The 15,715-nt window shown below is 41.9% G+C and overlaps 1 protein-coding gene across 1 annotated transcript in view; it reads left to right on the plus strand.

Annotated features, from left to right (window-relative positions):
* Nucleotides 1–15,715, plus strand: part of ATP13A5 (ATPase 13A5) — a 141,210-nt gene that overhangs the window by 62,341 nt on the left and 63,154 nt on the right. The window contains exons 12-17 of the mRNA XM_043594576.1: nt 2,540–2,728; nt 6,691–6,752; nt 8,332–8,482; nt 11,011–11,097; nt 11,684–11,840; nt 13,817–13,934. Coding sequence (XP_043450511.1) covers nt 2,540–2,728; nt 6,691–6,752; nt 8,332–8,482; nt 11,011–11,097; nt 11,684–11,840; nt 13,817–13,934 — 764 coding nt within the window. The remainder of the gene's footprint in view (nt 1–2,539; nt 2,729–6,690; nt 6,753–8,331; nt 8,483–11,010; nt 11,098–11,683; nt 11,841–13,816; nt 13,935–15,715) is intronic.

Consider the following 15,715-nt stretch of genomic DNA (forward strand, 5'->3'; position numbering starts at 1 on the left):
CCACATGTGCTTATTGAACACTTGAACCGTGGCTAGTGTGACCAAGGAAATGAATTTTCAGTTTTACTTCATTTTAATTATTTTTAATTAATTTAAGTAATTTAGTGATTTGATTATTTAGTTAATTTAAATTCAAGTCACCATATGTAGCTAGTGAAAATTGTATTGGATGGCACAGCTATGAAAAGTTGCAAAGTTCATGACTTCTTTCACCACTTGGATGCGAATAAGAGGTCACTTCATGTGTGGCATTGGTAACACCGAAGCCCAAACATCCTCAGAGGAAATAGGTGTTTCTCAAGTCTGATAGAATGGAGAGGATTTAGTTAATCAGATCAGGGAGGAGAAAGGGCATGCTAGTTGGAGTGAGAAAAGGACAAAGGAAGAAATGCAGATGGGTCTTCTGGAACCAGCAAGCAACTGAGAGATTAAGTCTAGCAAGGTAAAATGGGTCACATTGAAGGGGTTCTTGAATGCCGTGCCTAGAAATTTGGATTATTTGAGAATGCTGAGATATTTGAGTGTGTACATTGTCTAAGGCATACCCAACATACCATGTACCCAGTGAGTTTTTCTATGTTCTGTTAGGTTCTAAAATAGAACTGACTGTCCACTTTTACAGAACTGTATGCTGCACGGATCCCCACTTCCTTTTACACTTCATAGTGGTCTGGTTTTGGTTTGTTTGAACATTTCTCTTAATAGTTGTGACGGCTGAAGGAAGGGTTCTCACAAATGACCTCTGAGGTCCTTTCTGGTCCTGAGAGTGTGATTCTTTTGTGAACTGTGTAATCTCTTCTTTAAGACATACTGGGATGTTAGCAATGTGGGCTCATTGGGAAGAAGAAAAAAAAATGTAAATAAAAGGGTCCAAACATAGGTATGAAACTGGGTATGGGTGACTTAATTACAATGCCCAAATTTAGTGCATTCTATGTGTGTGTTGTCGGGGAGAGGGGTAAATATTGATGGACAGAGTGACGAGAATTTCCAGGCAATGTTCACGCTCGTACTTGAGCTCTGGGTAGTCATTTCAGTCTGATATAAGCCTTCAGGCAACATTTCTAGGTCAGGCAAAGGCAAAGGAGGCCAGGGCATATTGGCACCCCTAGAATGGACCCTGGAAAGAGCTGGGCAGACTGTTAAAGCAAGTGGGACTGGAACTTGAGGCACTGTGCCAGTTTCATCTGGGGAGCAGGAACATTGAGCAGGAAAACAAACACAAGGCCCTCTTCTGTGGACCAGGAAGCACCCACAGTGATTAGGAATGAAGGTTTCCCGGGTAGGACTCAACATCCAATACACACCAAAGCAGCGATACTAATTGTAGATCCCACCTTCTTGTGGGTCATAACCTGTGACCCTGCTGGCTTCCTCCATCTGCACTGTCTCAGGAATAGACAGAGCTGAGTCCTCAGGGTCAACACTTTGTGGCCGTGGTTGGGAAAACAGAGAACGCTGGATTTTGTGACAATCTGAGATCGGACCAATGATGTATCTGGCAGCCTTTGATATTGAACTTGAATCTGTATTTCCAGTACTCAGAAGAGGACTTTAGTGGCTAAAATTATGGTTAATTTCATAAAAATCTAGGGTAAGGCCATTAATATCTAGAGAAGGTGAAAAATAAAACAAGCCATGCTGTGATTTGATCTTGGCCCCATTCTTATCAGCCATGTGAATTTCTGTGGACCCGCCTGGGATCTTGACTATGAGAATTGACTGGATACTATAAGACACTGGTCACATATTTGTGCCCCCCGAGTGGGACAGCCTAGGGTTCAGATCCTCACCATTTAACTAGCAGATGGCTTGGGGAAGTTATTTTAATTTTTTAAACCTTGGTTTCTTTATCTGTTAAATGGAGAAAATAACAGTGTTTACCTCCTAAGATTGTTGTGAGGAGTAACTAAATCATTATGTAGCCTAATCCAGCTCTCGCCCCAGAATGTGTGCAGTGAGAACAAGCTGTTTTTACTATGGACTTTAGCAGACTCTTGGTCATCATTTTTATCAGGTTACCATTCATTTAATAGTTCCTGTGTCAGAAACTGTGCTAGGCTCTATATCTAGAGATGAATAAGATGAACTTGCAAAGGACTTCAAAGATGTATAAGCCACAGCTGCTGCACCCAAGCGGTTTGGAAGCGACTGGGGGAGATTTATCACCCAGCTGTCAAGCCCGTGTGTGAAATGTTACAACTCAAAAACGGTCTCAGTGCCTGGGGAGTCTAAGAGGGTGTGTTATGATGAGCAGAGGAAGGATGGTACTCTGGGTGGAGGGAATGCCAAGCGAAGAGAAACAGAGTCAAAAAGGGCAGGGTGGACATAGAAAAGGGATCAGAGTTTCTTTTGTGCACAATGGGAGACAACTTGTCTGTTCCTTAAGCACACCCAAGAGATCTCTCTGCCCCACGGAGAGAGCAGCTCTCTTTAAATATTTTGAGCTTCTAGAACTCTTGGAGTGCTGCAGGAGATGGTGCTAGAAAGGGTGCCGCCCTGTGCTGCTAGGCTAACCTCTATGTCCCTCCCTCCCTAGGTTTCTCCAAGAGACACGGCAACCATGGCCCTGCTTCTCCTCACCGTGACTGTCCCTCCTGTGCTACCAGCTGCCCTGACCACAGGAATCGTGTATGCACAAAAGAGGCTGAAGAAAAAGAAAATCTTCTGTATTTCCCCACAGAGAATCAATATGTGTGGACAAATAAACCTCGTGTGCTTTGACAAAGTATGATCTAAACTTTCCTGGTTGGAGGTTGATTTCAAGGCAGAGCAGAGCTGGGAAAGGCCTCCAAGAATGCCTGGTTCACTGCTCTCATTTTACATATAGGAACACTGAGGCCAGGGAAGGTTACACAGTGGGCTAGTGTGAGACCATGCTCTACAAGCCCACTGTACAGAGTCCTAAGGAAGTGGTTTAGCTATATCACATCATAAATTTCTTCCCTATGAAATTTAATATTTTTGTGTCTGTATTGGGTTTCAAAACATCTCTTATTGTAATAACTTCTATGACTGACTGGCTTTTTCAGGCAAAAAAAATTGTGAGGAACATTTCTCTTCCCTGAAATACTTTGTCCTGTGCTTAATTGAAAATATTCCATTTTTCTCCTCTGCTTCTTTTAAGGAAAGGGAGGGAGGGGACAGTGCCTGTGTTAATGCACTCAGTCCCTCCTTTCTCCTTTGACCCCCAGGTTATCAGGACTCAGGACTAGAAGAATGTTGTCCTGTAACTGCTTAGGGTTCTGGAGGTAGCAGGGGAGAAGTGTGTCCAAATGGGAAGGATTGCTGCTCTGGGACAGGTCTAAAACCTCTTTCTGTGACTCTCCTGTGGGGGTCCTGTGTCCCTCTGGAGGGGCCTCAGCCTCATCCACCTGCAGTTCAGATCCTGCCCTCTGCTTGGGCAGGCCAATTTAATTGTTGTAACACAGTGGGCCTGGCCGGTCCCTCCATGTCTTCACTTTGTTTGTATTAGAATAATTAATTAAGGCTTTGACACTTTTTAATTAACCTACCTTGGCCAAGAGTCCCATTAATAAGAGGGTCCTTGCTCTGGAGAAGCTCGTGACTTAGCTGAGGAAGCAGGTACAATGGAAGTGTAAACCATGATAATGCAGTGAAATGCATGCTCAAAGAGGCATGGAAAAGCATCGAAGTTAAGTTACCTGCCATGGATGGGAGGTCACCGCTGAGCTGTGGCTTTGCTTGTTAGATAGAATGGGCTCAGAGATGAGCAGTTCAGAAGCACAAGGATGTCATGGCCTGTGGCATGTGGGTGTGGCTACAACAGGGGCTGTGTGGTAGGGAATGTAGCTGGAGAGGAAGAGCCCAATTGCTCAGGGCCTGATGTGTCAAGCTAAGAAGTGGGGCCTTGTGAAGGAGAATGGGAGCCGTACCATTTTTTAAAAAGACGATCAAAGACGTTTTTATAGGTGTGTTTTGTTTATTCCATCGAGGGTAATTGGTGAAAAGGAACAGAAGGGAGGTAGGACTGAGACAGGAAGCTATCTAGGGAAGACTGAAGAGATGGGTCATTGTCCTAAGCAAGGAGGGCAAGAATGGAGAGTATAGGACAAACTGGAGAGACACCATGAGTAGGCTTGACAAGTCTTGGCTCCACACTGGAAGCAGCTCGGCCCTAAAATTAGTTCCATTCTATTCTGGCTGAGTTTCCTCTGGCAAAGAAAACCCTCAATCACCACTCCACAAGTTAACCACTAGGGTTAACAGTAGCTTCTTTTAGTTCCACGGCCTTGGAAGTTTTCTGGTAGGGATTCCCATTATTTACCCAGCAGCCTCCCTCGTGCCTGTAATATAAGAGGGAGATTTATAAAGTTAGGTTCATTACATATTTGTCTTATTCTAAAACTAATTTTTCCAGTTGTTCATTTTACGTCTCATACAAAGCTTTTCCCCTCCACGTCCTCATGTGCTCCTTTGCTAGACCAACTGAGGAACTGTTCCTCAGCACGCTTGGCCAAACCCCAGTGGCATGACAACATATCATAGTGCAAAAAACACTGGGTTGGGAATCGGCAAAATGAGAAATCAAGAGAAATTTGAACTCCAATGATCTCTCGGTGCCTTTCCAGCTTGTGCATTGTAAAACTCTACCAATATGGTGTTGGAATGAAGCACCCCACAATTAATCGAGGTCCCCATCTACTTTTATTTCCACTTAGAAGACATTCACCATGTGCTTCTTATTCCCATATATTTCTAGTTTATGTTGGTCTAAGTTCTCTAAAACAGTTCTCTCTTTTCTATTCAGCTCAGCCCAAGCCTGGGCTAGTATTTATGCTAAGAAGTTGGCTCTTTCTGTCTTATTCCCTTTACAACTGTAACTATAGTTTTCTTTCTGTTCATGGCTAGTTTTATAGTATAAGAATCATTTTCACATAGAGAAATGACACGGTCCCATTTCTGTTTGCTGCCATATAATCTCTGTTTTCATGTTCAAAATATTGATGTGTAAAAATATAATCTGATCATCAGGGAAACATTTCAGTTTGAATTAAGCTGCTAACTCTTTTTGAAATGGAATAACTCAAGAGGATTTGGAATCTAAACACACAGGTTGGAACCCTCATAAAATGCAGGAGGGAAATGAAGCAAATAGGTTTTTTTCTATTGTTCTTCAAGGAGTAACTCACACAAAGCATGTTAGCTTTCTGTGAAGCCCAAATAAATGAATGAAACAAAGAATCCTTCATTCCTTAATTGGAAGTCCAGTATGGGTTTTGTCTTTCTGCATGCTTTGCAAAATTTATTTAACATTTGTCATCTAGAGGGAGATTCTAGATGGGCCAGATTCTGGTTCTTTCTCTCCAACCTGCAAGCCACTGGACCTTGAGGCTGCTCCTTTAACTTCTAACCTGAGAATGTCCCTTCCCTATTTAGTCGATTGTAAGAATTAGAAGCATTGTAAGCACTTCATCATAAAGCGTTATGCCAATTTAATGTGCTGTAATGAAAGAAATGTCATTTGATAGGAAGCTAGAAAATTCAGTGTCTTATACAGAAATGACTGTAAAAAGAATGATGACAGAGACCTGGGTGTCAGTATTGAAAAGGGATACACCCCAGCACTTGGGAACGTTCTGTTCAGCCTTGACAGCGCTGAAGTAGTGGGAGCCACATGGTTACTCTGACTGGGTGTTGGCCTCTTGCATAAAGACACCGGGGTCTGTAATTAATGGTGGGCTATGAGCAATAAGCAAATTCAAAGTGCTGTCATAGTACTTAGTTCCATGTTGCTTTCTTTGTTACATTATGTGATAAATACTCTCCCATAATATAGCAAATCAAATCTCCCAACCATTTTCCTCTTGATCTAACAATAAAACCCATTCATGGGCATTAATGAGTATTTATTATTAGCACTTCATTTCTCTCTAAATTCTCAAAGCCCTTTTTATCAACATTTCATTATCAATCCGGACAGTCATCATGTCACCCATATTTTAGAAAATTGCTGTGAGCCAGATGGCAGACTATGAACTAATCAGTCTTAAAAAGAAAGAAAAATTCTGAACTCTGCTTTAGAAAGATAGCAGGTGCCAACTATAAAGTCAAACTCGTACTGGTCCTTTATTGGATTTCCATTCACTAAATGCTTCTCATTTAACAACAGCAAGTGCAAAAATAAACACACAAAAGCAAAACACTAACATTTGATTGTTATCTAGAATCGTTTGTTATCTAGGTATCTAGATTGGTATCTAGAATCATTTCATTATTGACACAGTCTTTTCAGGAATCATTTGTCACCTGCTGAATTCTTCCTTCAGGTACCCTTCTCTGATTTAAAATTTAATGCTTGCAAGAGTGCCTGAGTGGCTCAGTTGGTTAAGCGTCTGACTGGCTCATGTCATGATCTCACAGTTTGAGCCCAGCATCAAGCTCACTGCTGTCAGCATAGAGTCTGCTTTGGATCCTCTGTTTCCCTCTCTCTCTGCCCTGCCCCCCCCCCCCACTCAAGGCATGCACACATGCTTGCTCTCTCTGTCAAAAATAAACATTAAAAACATATTTTAAAAAATAATAAAAAAACCAAAATTTAATGCTTACAAACAAGGACTTTGGACAACTAGATCTACTTTAATGTTTTAGGAAGTTGGGTTTTGTTTAAATCATGATATAATCAAAAGTTCTAAATCTTATGCTAATACCAATTCTAACTTCTTCCAGACTGGCACTCTTACGGAAGATGGGCTGGACCTCTGGGGGGCTGTCCCTACTGCTGACAACTGGTAAGCACTTCAGTGAAGATGGGATGTGGGATTGGTGTAGCTACCTTGGTGCTATTCAAGTCCATCCTTCTGGTGTCCCAATTATTCTAACTTGTTAAATTAAATGGGTTCTAAGTTCAGAATCAGATGGGGAAAATAGGCCTTCAAACTCCACATGAAAAAATAGAACGAACTGAATAAGAAGCTGAATGAATAAAAAAGAGGAGCAAAGGGTGAAATCATAACTGTACTTAATTAAAAACCACAAAGATTTGCTGGTGGTTATTGGACTGGGCGGGGTGGGGGGGGGGAGTCCAGAAAGGAAGAGTTCCCTCCCTTCCCTCATGTAGCTCACATCGCATGGGATTGAAAGGCACAAATGCATTCATCTTCTACGCATAATACAGTCCATGGAAAGAGCTATGATTAAGGCACACATATCAGAAGAGAGAAGAAAAAATAATAGTGATTGATATAATACACAGTCTTGGATTTTGGAATAACATAGTGGATAAAAGGTCGAAATTAATTTTGGAAATGAACAGAATGAGGAAAAACACCTGACAAAGATAGCACTTGAGATAGAATGTTAAAGGGTATATGGCTGCCATTTTTACAGACACAGGTGAAAAGCTGGCTACAGGAGAGGGGAGAGCAATCACAGAGATGCTACCCCAGAATGGATAGTGAGGAGAGGGCCCTAGCTCCCCTTCCCCACAGGGGTGAGATCTGCCCCCTCGGTCTAAGTACAAGATGCCTTGACTCTTCAGCTCTAGATATCCCCCTTTGGCTCTAAACAGTGGTTGAGACTCTGTCATTGAGTCATGCAGGGGCTCTCCAGCACAGTGATGGGGCCAAGCACAGCTCTGGCACGAGATAACAGCAAACAGGCAGTGCGGTGTTGCAGAAAATACTTGGGTTCAACCCTACTCATGTGGTTCAGCTCCTGGCTGCTCAGATGGCCGGGCCAAGCTTTTGTCCAGACAGGCACTGCTTTGTCTTCTATTGGCCAGACCAGTGAAAGGGGAATAGGATGCTTAGAGTTTTCACCCCTCCTCTCTTTTCCTTTCCCCAAATGCTCAGGTTTTCGGGGTGTAGAAACCACTGTCTACAATTATCATTTGGCTATTAGATGGGAAATGAGAATGGTAAACTGTACCAGTCTACCATCATAAAGGAAAATGAGACGCTGGATATCTATGCCAGGAGTTTCTAGAAATAGGGCAAAGGACTGAGTCATGAGAAATATTTCAGAGTCCAGGTGTGCTTTTCTTTTATTTTAAATTTTTTTAATGTTTATTTTTGAGAGAGAGAGAGAGCATGAGGGGGGAGGAGTGGAGAGAGAGGGAGACAGATTCTGAAGCAGGCTGCAGGCTCTGAGCTTACTGCCACCCTAGGCACTGACCTCAAGTAACCTGACAGAAGTCTGTGATTATATCCAGGCACTTAGACTTTATCATACGGGGCATGAGGAGCTCTGGAAGGATTTGAACATAAAGGTTAAGCATTATTGAAACTCTGTGTTGGCAGGATTTAAGGGGCAGAGTGTGTAAAATGATTTTGTTGAAGACTTTCATTTCTTAATCATCTTCTCTCCCAGTTTTCAGGAAGTGAATAGCTTTGCCTCAGGCAAGGCTTTGCCATGGGGCCCGCTGTGTGCTGCCATGACCAGCTGCCACTCTCTGATCCTTCTCAATGGGACCATCCAAGGAGACCCACTGGACCTCAAAATGTTTGAGGGCACTGCCTGGGTAAGATGATAGTTTCTTGTTTTGGCTAAATGAGAACAACTTGAAGAAATCCTTACTGAAAGTGGAAAAGTTTTCTAACTTTGAAGCTCAGAGAAGATTTGTAACAACATTGAAGGAAGGTTTGACTCTACCTGAATATCCCAGTATCTGCTCCCAAGAACTCTGTTAATGAGTGCAGCTTGAAATAAGGTTCTGTGATCAAATCGTTTGGGAACCTGCTGTTTTAAGAAAGTAAAATTGATTTCTTGACTACCAGATTTCTTTAGTATACTGTGGTGCATTGTGAATATTCAAGAAGGAATAGGATAAGCAGCATTTACCAAACCTTCTTGACCACAAAACCTTGACAGGCCAAAACGTGGTACATTCTCGGTAACACTCACAGAGAAACAGTGGTCTAAAGCAGTGCTATTCAGTAGAGTAGCCACTAGCCGGCGACATGTGGTTATCGAGTACTTAAAATTTGGCTATGCAACCAAGGACTGAATTTTTCAATTTTATTCACTTTAATCAATTTAAATATAAATGGCCACAGGTGGCTGGTAGCTACTGTATTAGACAGTATAGGTCTAGATACTAGCCTGAAGGTTTCCCAGTCCAACTGGATCAATTTTTTGAGCTGAGTATGAACAGTTGAAGGGTATAAGCCCATTCTCATGGCTGTCATGACATGGTGAGCAGACCTCTTGACCCCATCACTTTCTAGCTGTGTGACCCCAAATCCAGAACCAAGATTCTGAGTCTGTTACCTCAGGTGTGCATTGGTGATAATAATGCCTCACTCACCGACTTGTGGTAAGCACTGATCCTATGAGCCTACAGGGGCTGCTTGCATTGAAAAGTGCCCACCAAGTGAAAAGCATTCATTCATTCATTCAGTCAGTCACTATTTAGTTAATTATGTTACTCTGCTCGTCAAAAAACCAAACCAAAACAAAACACGTTTTCAAGCTACTGACAATGATATCTTAACTACAGGGCAGCATTTAAACAGAATGTTAAAGGAATGAAAGCACATGACTGCAGGGACATGAAATACACCTCACAGAAAGGCAAATTTATAGATGTATAGATTTATAGTAGGGGGAGGGGCACCTGGGTGGCTCAGTGGGTTACGTGTCCGATTCTTGGTTTTGACTCAGGTCATGAACTCACGGGTTCATGAATTCAAGCCCCGACTTGGGCTCTCCACTGGCAGTGTGGAGTCTGCTTGGGATTCCCTCTCCCTCTCTCTCTCTGCCCCCCCCACACTGTTTCTATCTAAAATAAATAAACTTATAAAAAAATTTTTAAAAAAGTGTGTACTGGCAAAATTGTAGCTTTCTAGAGGCCAAAATAATAAAAGAGGAAACCTGGTAAACATGGAAATTTTTGATACCAGCGAGTTAAAATTTAAGCATTTGCTGTGGAGAAATCTTCTACTTAAACACAAAGGGATAATCACTTTCCTGGATCTTAACGGAGAGGAATCAGTGTAATTATTACACATTGCCCTCACCGGCGTCCTTCGCGTAGACACAATGATGAGCTGCTTAGGGTCGTTCTTACTATATGTGACTTTGATCCTGGTTCTGACGGTGGCTCTTCTCCATCGAGGGGTGTTGGTCTATTTGTACAAATGACATACAAGTTGGGGTCTTGTGCAGGAACATAAATTGCTAGGATTATCTCTGTAAGAACTGTCTTTAAGAGCAGTGGTATCCACCCCAAGCGAAGTATGGAAGTGCAAAGTGATTTGCAGAATTTAAAGCTAGGTGAGAAACAGTCTCGAATTAAATATCCTTTGGTGGATAGGAACCTGTCATGAAACATAAGGAGGGGAAATATCCTTGTAGACGCTAATAATTTTAGTGCTACAAGGGATGTCAGAATATTTTTCAGAAGAAATTTGAGATCTGGAGAAATGGAGGCATTGTCCCCAATGTTAAACAGGTAAGTGATGGAGCAGAGGCCAAATGTTGTCTCCTGTTTTCTGATTTGTATATCTGACTGCCTTTCCTATATTTTAGGTTAATATTGGTTTCTCAAATGGTGTAACTTATACTGTTGCAACCTCCAAAGAATGCAAACTGTTTTCAAATATGCTTTCTAATTTGCCAGCAGCTAACTTGCTAACTCTCTAGCTAACCAATTAGGCTAGTAACGTAGATACAGAATAAGAATTAATCCTAGGTTTATCTCAAGACCCAATCCTAACTCAACTGAGGGCTAATATGCTCAGCTATATTAAATTCTCATCCAGTTACTAGTCATACCATTTAGGAAGAGCCATTGGCCTGTAGCCGGCATTTCTTCCATCAATTACCACTTAAACTGTAGTCACAATATTTCTGGCTTTTTGACATTCTCCAACAAGGTCCTTAATAACGCAACAGAAATTTGACAATGATGGTATTCAGATAATTGGCCTACAAGAGAAAATATGTGGAAGGGGCTTTGAAAAGTTTCAAGTGCTGTGCAAATGAGAGGTATTTCTTTCTTACTATTTTGCTCTAAGGAATCTTATGAATGTTTTCATTTTGAAACAGATAATGGAAGATTGTGATGCAGACTACTGCACATTTGGGATGCCAGGTTCAAACATAATAATAAAGCCAGGACCAAAAGCCAGTTGGGTATGACTTGCTTTTTCAAATCAGACAGCTCTTTCTCCTTGAAACTAACAGTGTCCATAGTTGGTTTGCTCGTCCCTTCATTCCTGAATCTATTTTTAAATTTATTCATGAACCTGTCTTATGCTAGAGCACTGCACTAGGTGCTAAGGGATAGAGTGATTTCAGAGCTAGATGTGTGGGGCTCTGTGTTGGAGGAGTACAGAGGCTGGTAGAAAAATCCATATAGGTGCAAATCAGTGCAATACCCTGGGCCGACTGCTATAATAAAGGCTGAAGAAAGAGCTGCAGGCGTTCAGAGGTGAGAGTGAATACTATTTATGAGAGAGAAGTGCCACAGAGGAAGGGACCTGTGAACTTGGCCTGGAAGATGATTAGGATTTCTCCAGGCAGTCAAAGGGAAAGGCCGCAGAACCAGACAACTTGATGAGGGAATCGCCGTCGAGGCAGACAGAAAAGTATCAATGTTGTGACAAACATACCACTTCATGACGTCCCTGGGTTCATTGCAGAGCAAGTCTTATTTGTTGGTGTGCATCTGTGAAATTTCACAAGCATCTTAAGCTCCCCTTTGTTGGTGCTGTCTCAGAGTCCCGTGGAAGCCATAGCCATCTTGCGCCAATTTCCATTTTCCTCAAGCCTGCAGAGGATGTCTGTGGTCGCTCAGGTGGCAGGGGAGGATCACTTCCATGTGTACATGAAGGGTGCCCCGGAGATGCTGGCCAAGTTCTGCAAGTCTGAAACAGGTACTAATTGACCCTGTTCTCTCTTTCAGGAAGTAAAAATGTTTTAGAAGCCCAAACACACAAAGCACACAAGACTAAATGAATGTAGAAGTGATTGTTTTCTCAGTGAGTGAGAAGTGGGCCCAGGAGATCTGATAAGACAGAGGTGACCATTTCAAGGCCGTGAGGCAGAGAGTAAATATCTGGCTTTGATCCATCCAGAAAAGTCCAACCACAATGGGGTATCAGGGAAGGAGATATGAAGCAAATATCAGGAGCCAGAACAGGAAGCTACGTAAGGGTGAGCAAACCAGGAACGTGTGAAGGGAATAATGGGACAGGTCTGGGCCCTGCACTCAGCCTGCAGCTGGGGCGCTCCGCCTGATACCTCTGGGGGCTGGCACCATGTAAGGGCCTCGTGCCGGTCAATGGAAGGAGAATACAGACAAGATAAATCTTTCACACACACACAAAGTGATTAGAGCAAATTAGACGGTATTAGAGCAATGCAATTGATCATTTTCACAGCAATTTCATCTTTCTGGGCTAGATTTTGAGCTGATTTGTATTGTCTCTTTGTCTTACAAACATATGCACTAAGCGGCAGCCCAGATTTGTAAGGATATTGTTGCATTCAAATGAGTTCATTTGGATAAAATTGGCCTTTTTCTCCTGATTTTCATCTGCATTCTCCCTATGATTGCTGATAGCCATCAACTTGTGCACACAATTTTAGATTTGGCAAATGATTGCTTTAACTTCTCCCTCTACTTAGAGCCTTTTTTACCTTAGAAGCGGCCCCTTTTTCTGACCTTGATCTTCCTCAGAACTCCCATGACCTCTAACACTCTATCCCTCTATCCCTCACAGACTGATGGCCTATATTTTGCTATACATTTTTTTTTCAGTCTCACAGATGCAAGTGAGTATCTTCCTGAAATTTTAACTGGTGATTATTGCCCTTGCTCCCTGGTAAGGGTTTGGGTCAGTCACTTCTCACCTCTCATCCTTCTGGTAGCCCTTCCAATTCTTATTTGTCCTGACCTCAGATCTTTGACATATGCTAATAACTTCAGTGATTTCTCCCCCTGTATTTAGGAAATAGAGAGCTAGGAGATGCCTTGATCCCCACCTTCTGGATCATTTTAGAATTACAGGAAGCTTGAGCTGAATGGGGACATTGAGGTCCACACCCTCTCATTCTATGGATGGGAAAATTGAGGAGCCAGGAGACCTACCAAGCCCAAGGTCAGAGAGCTAGTTGGCAGTAGAGTGGATACTAGAAATCAAGTGTTTTGCTACCTAAGCCACTACACTTCCATTACACTGTTCTTTTTAATGCTCTTCTAGGCATCCTATGAGCCATAAAGATTTCACAAATATTGTAATATTGGTAATGACTACCATGCCAAAATACACAAACGTTGGCATTGTGTCGTCTGTCCTCTATAGCAGGGATTGCGAACTTTTTTGCAAAGAGCTAGGTGGAAAATAACTTTGGTTTTGCAGGCCACATGGTGTCTGTCTCAACTGCTCAACCCTGCCATTGTGACCCCAAACCCGACATAGATGATAAACAAAGGGGCATGGTTGCATTTCAATAAAACTTTGTTTACAAAAACAAGCAATGGACCAAATTTGGCCTCTAGTTTGCTGACCCCTGATCCAGAGGATCAGCTGTTTTCATTTTATCCTTGTAGACATAGTCGTGAGGTCTATCCTTATTAAAGCCAGCCAGTGGAGTTGACACCCAGGGGATGACCGGCGCATCCTTGGCATTCATTTCTGTCAGAATAATAAGAGCACCCTAATGAAGTTGTGGCTTTTAGCCAGAGCTGTAGTTTTTCTATTAAAGTTTTTGTTTTTTTTTTGTTTTTTTTTTTGTTTTTTTTTTGAATTTTAGAACAAGGTACAGTGACTGGATCCCAGAGTCTTGCTTAGGAGGTGGGCAGCCTTCAGTGTGACCTTACCTTTACCTCTTTCCTCTCACCTGACAGTACCCAAGAATTTCCCACAGGAACTCAGGAAATACACAATACAAGGCTTCCGTGTCATTGCTTTTGCCCATAAAGGCTTGAAGATGAAGAAGCTTTCAGAAGTAGAGAATTTAGCCAGGTAAGGAAGTCAGATATCGACACTAGAGCAGGCTCTGTGTGTGTGAAGTAAATGAATGCTGGAGATGGACAGAAGGACAGCTCCAATCACGAGGAAGCCTCCTGGAGATGGAAAGTCGTCTCATCCAATCTCCTAACTTGGAGCCAGGCAACCGTAAGCCACACTGGGGAAGACTGGTTGGAGGTAGAACAAAGATGGTAGTCCAGATCTCTTGACTCCCAGCTGTCAGTGAGCTATCTCTGCCCGGCAGTCCATCATCCAATCAAAAATAACCAACACTCCTTCAATCTTGGAACATTATGTGGCTGACTGGTTTGGGGGTCCCACGTACAAACGGGTTGAGAAGGAGAGAGTGGGCGCTGTGACACACTGACCTCCAGTATGCTTTAAACCTGGTTTCAGACCTGGAGATGTAGTGAGTCTAAGTTGAGTTATATGAAATAGGATTCAGTATTCTTACATTAATGGATAAGATGTCCTCATTAGAGTATAATCTGCAGATTCTTTTCTCTTTTAATGTTTCTCAGTTTTTAAAGGTTATTTTTGAATTGTCTAAGACAAAAGAGTAGTGAAATACTGCGGAACATTGAATAACAAACTATGCATTATCTTCGATGTAGTGTCGCTGATAGAGAAACCCTCACTTATGTACAATTAGCACCTTCACATAAGATGTGGATATCCTTGGTTCAATGTTACTGTTTACAAGCTATGTCCATGTGTTCTAATAGAATCTTTGTCCCTTCCTTGCACTGTGTCTATTTCCCTCGTCTCTCAAGTGTAGGATTGGATGATCTTTAAGGAGCCTTTCAGCCATGACATTTTAATCTTCTAAATAGAATCACAAAGCTCATTTTGAAATCAATGAAATAAATTACGGCACTCTCAGATTTAACATTAAAGGTGTTAGCTATTCTTGAGCAAGCACCAAGACCCATAACACACAGGATTTTGTAATTTCTCAAGGCAAAAATTTTAATAACAAAAGCTAAGGTTATGTGTGAAGAAAAAATTCATGTAGTTTGACCAGGAATATTGCCACCACCCAGCTGCCACACACTAATGTAGCTGTGATGTTCTCATTTAAAAGTCACTGAGGAGTAGACATTATTATAAATATAACAGAATAAGAAAGTGATGATCAAATGTGCTAGATTTCCAATCATCTCAGATTTTCCCAGAGAATATCAGGATCCTATTATGCTTCTTAAAATTTCGCTACTATTTTCAAACAGAGTAAGGGAAAAGTGTTTTTTTTAGAATCAAATTATATTTCGCAAAGTTTTCGAATCAGAAAGATCAAAAACTTCTTTAAAAACTGGTGTGTCATAAAAGGGAAGTAGAGGAGTTTCTGTCTCTCTCTCTCTCTTTTTTTTTTTTTTTGGAAAAATAAAACACCCCACACTAGCAAACAGAAGAAATACTTTGTCAAAATTCTCCCTTTCATTGGTTTAGCAAATTTCTATTGAGTTTGAGGGTGCACGAGATACTCTTTAAGGCACTGAAGATTCTGAAGTGAGACAATCTTTGCCCTCAGAAGCTTATATCCTAATTGGGAAAGATAGATAATGATACCATTTTACCTGGAGTGATCAGGGAAAGTCCTCTGAAGAGGTGCCATTTGAACAGAGATATGGCATGAGGATATCCAGAAGAAGAGTATTGCAGGCAGCCAGAAGAGTGAGTGCAAGGGCCCTGACCCAAGGATTTGCCGGGAATGTTGCAAGGTAGCAAGAGGCCCAAGTGCCTGAATTGGTGAAAAACCGAAGAGTCCTCAGAGA

Source organism: Prionailurus bengalensis, chromosome C2 (genome assembly GCF_016509475.1).
Source record: "Prionailurus bengalensis isolate Pbe53 chromosome C2, Fcat_Pben_1.1_paternal_pri, whole genome shotgun sequence".
Lineage (NCBI taxonomy): Eukaryota > Metazoa > Chordata > Mammalia > Carnivora > Felidae > Prionailurus > Prionailurus bengalensis.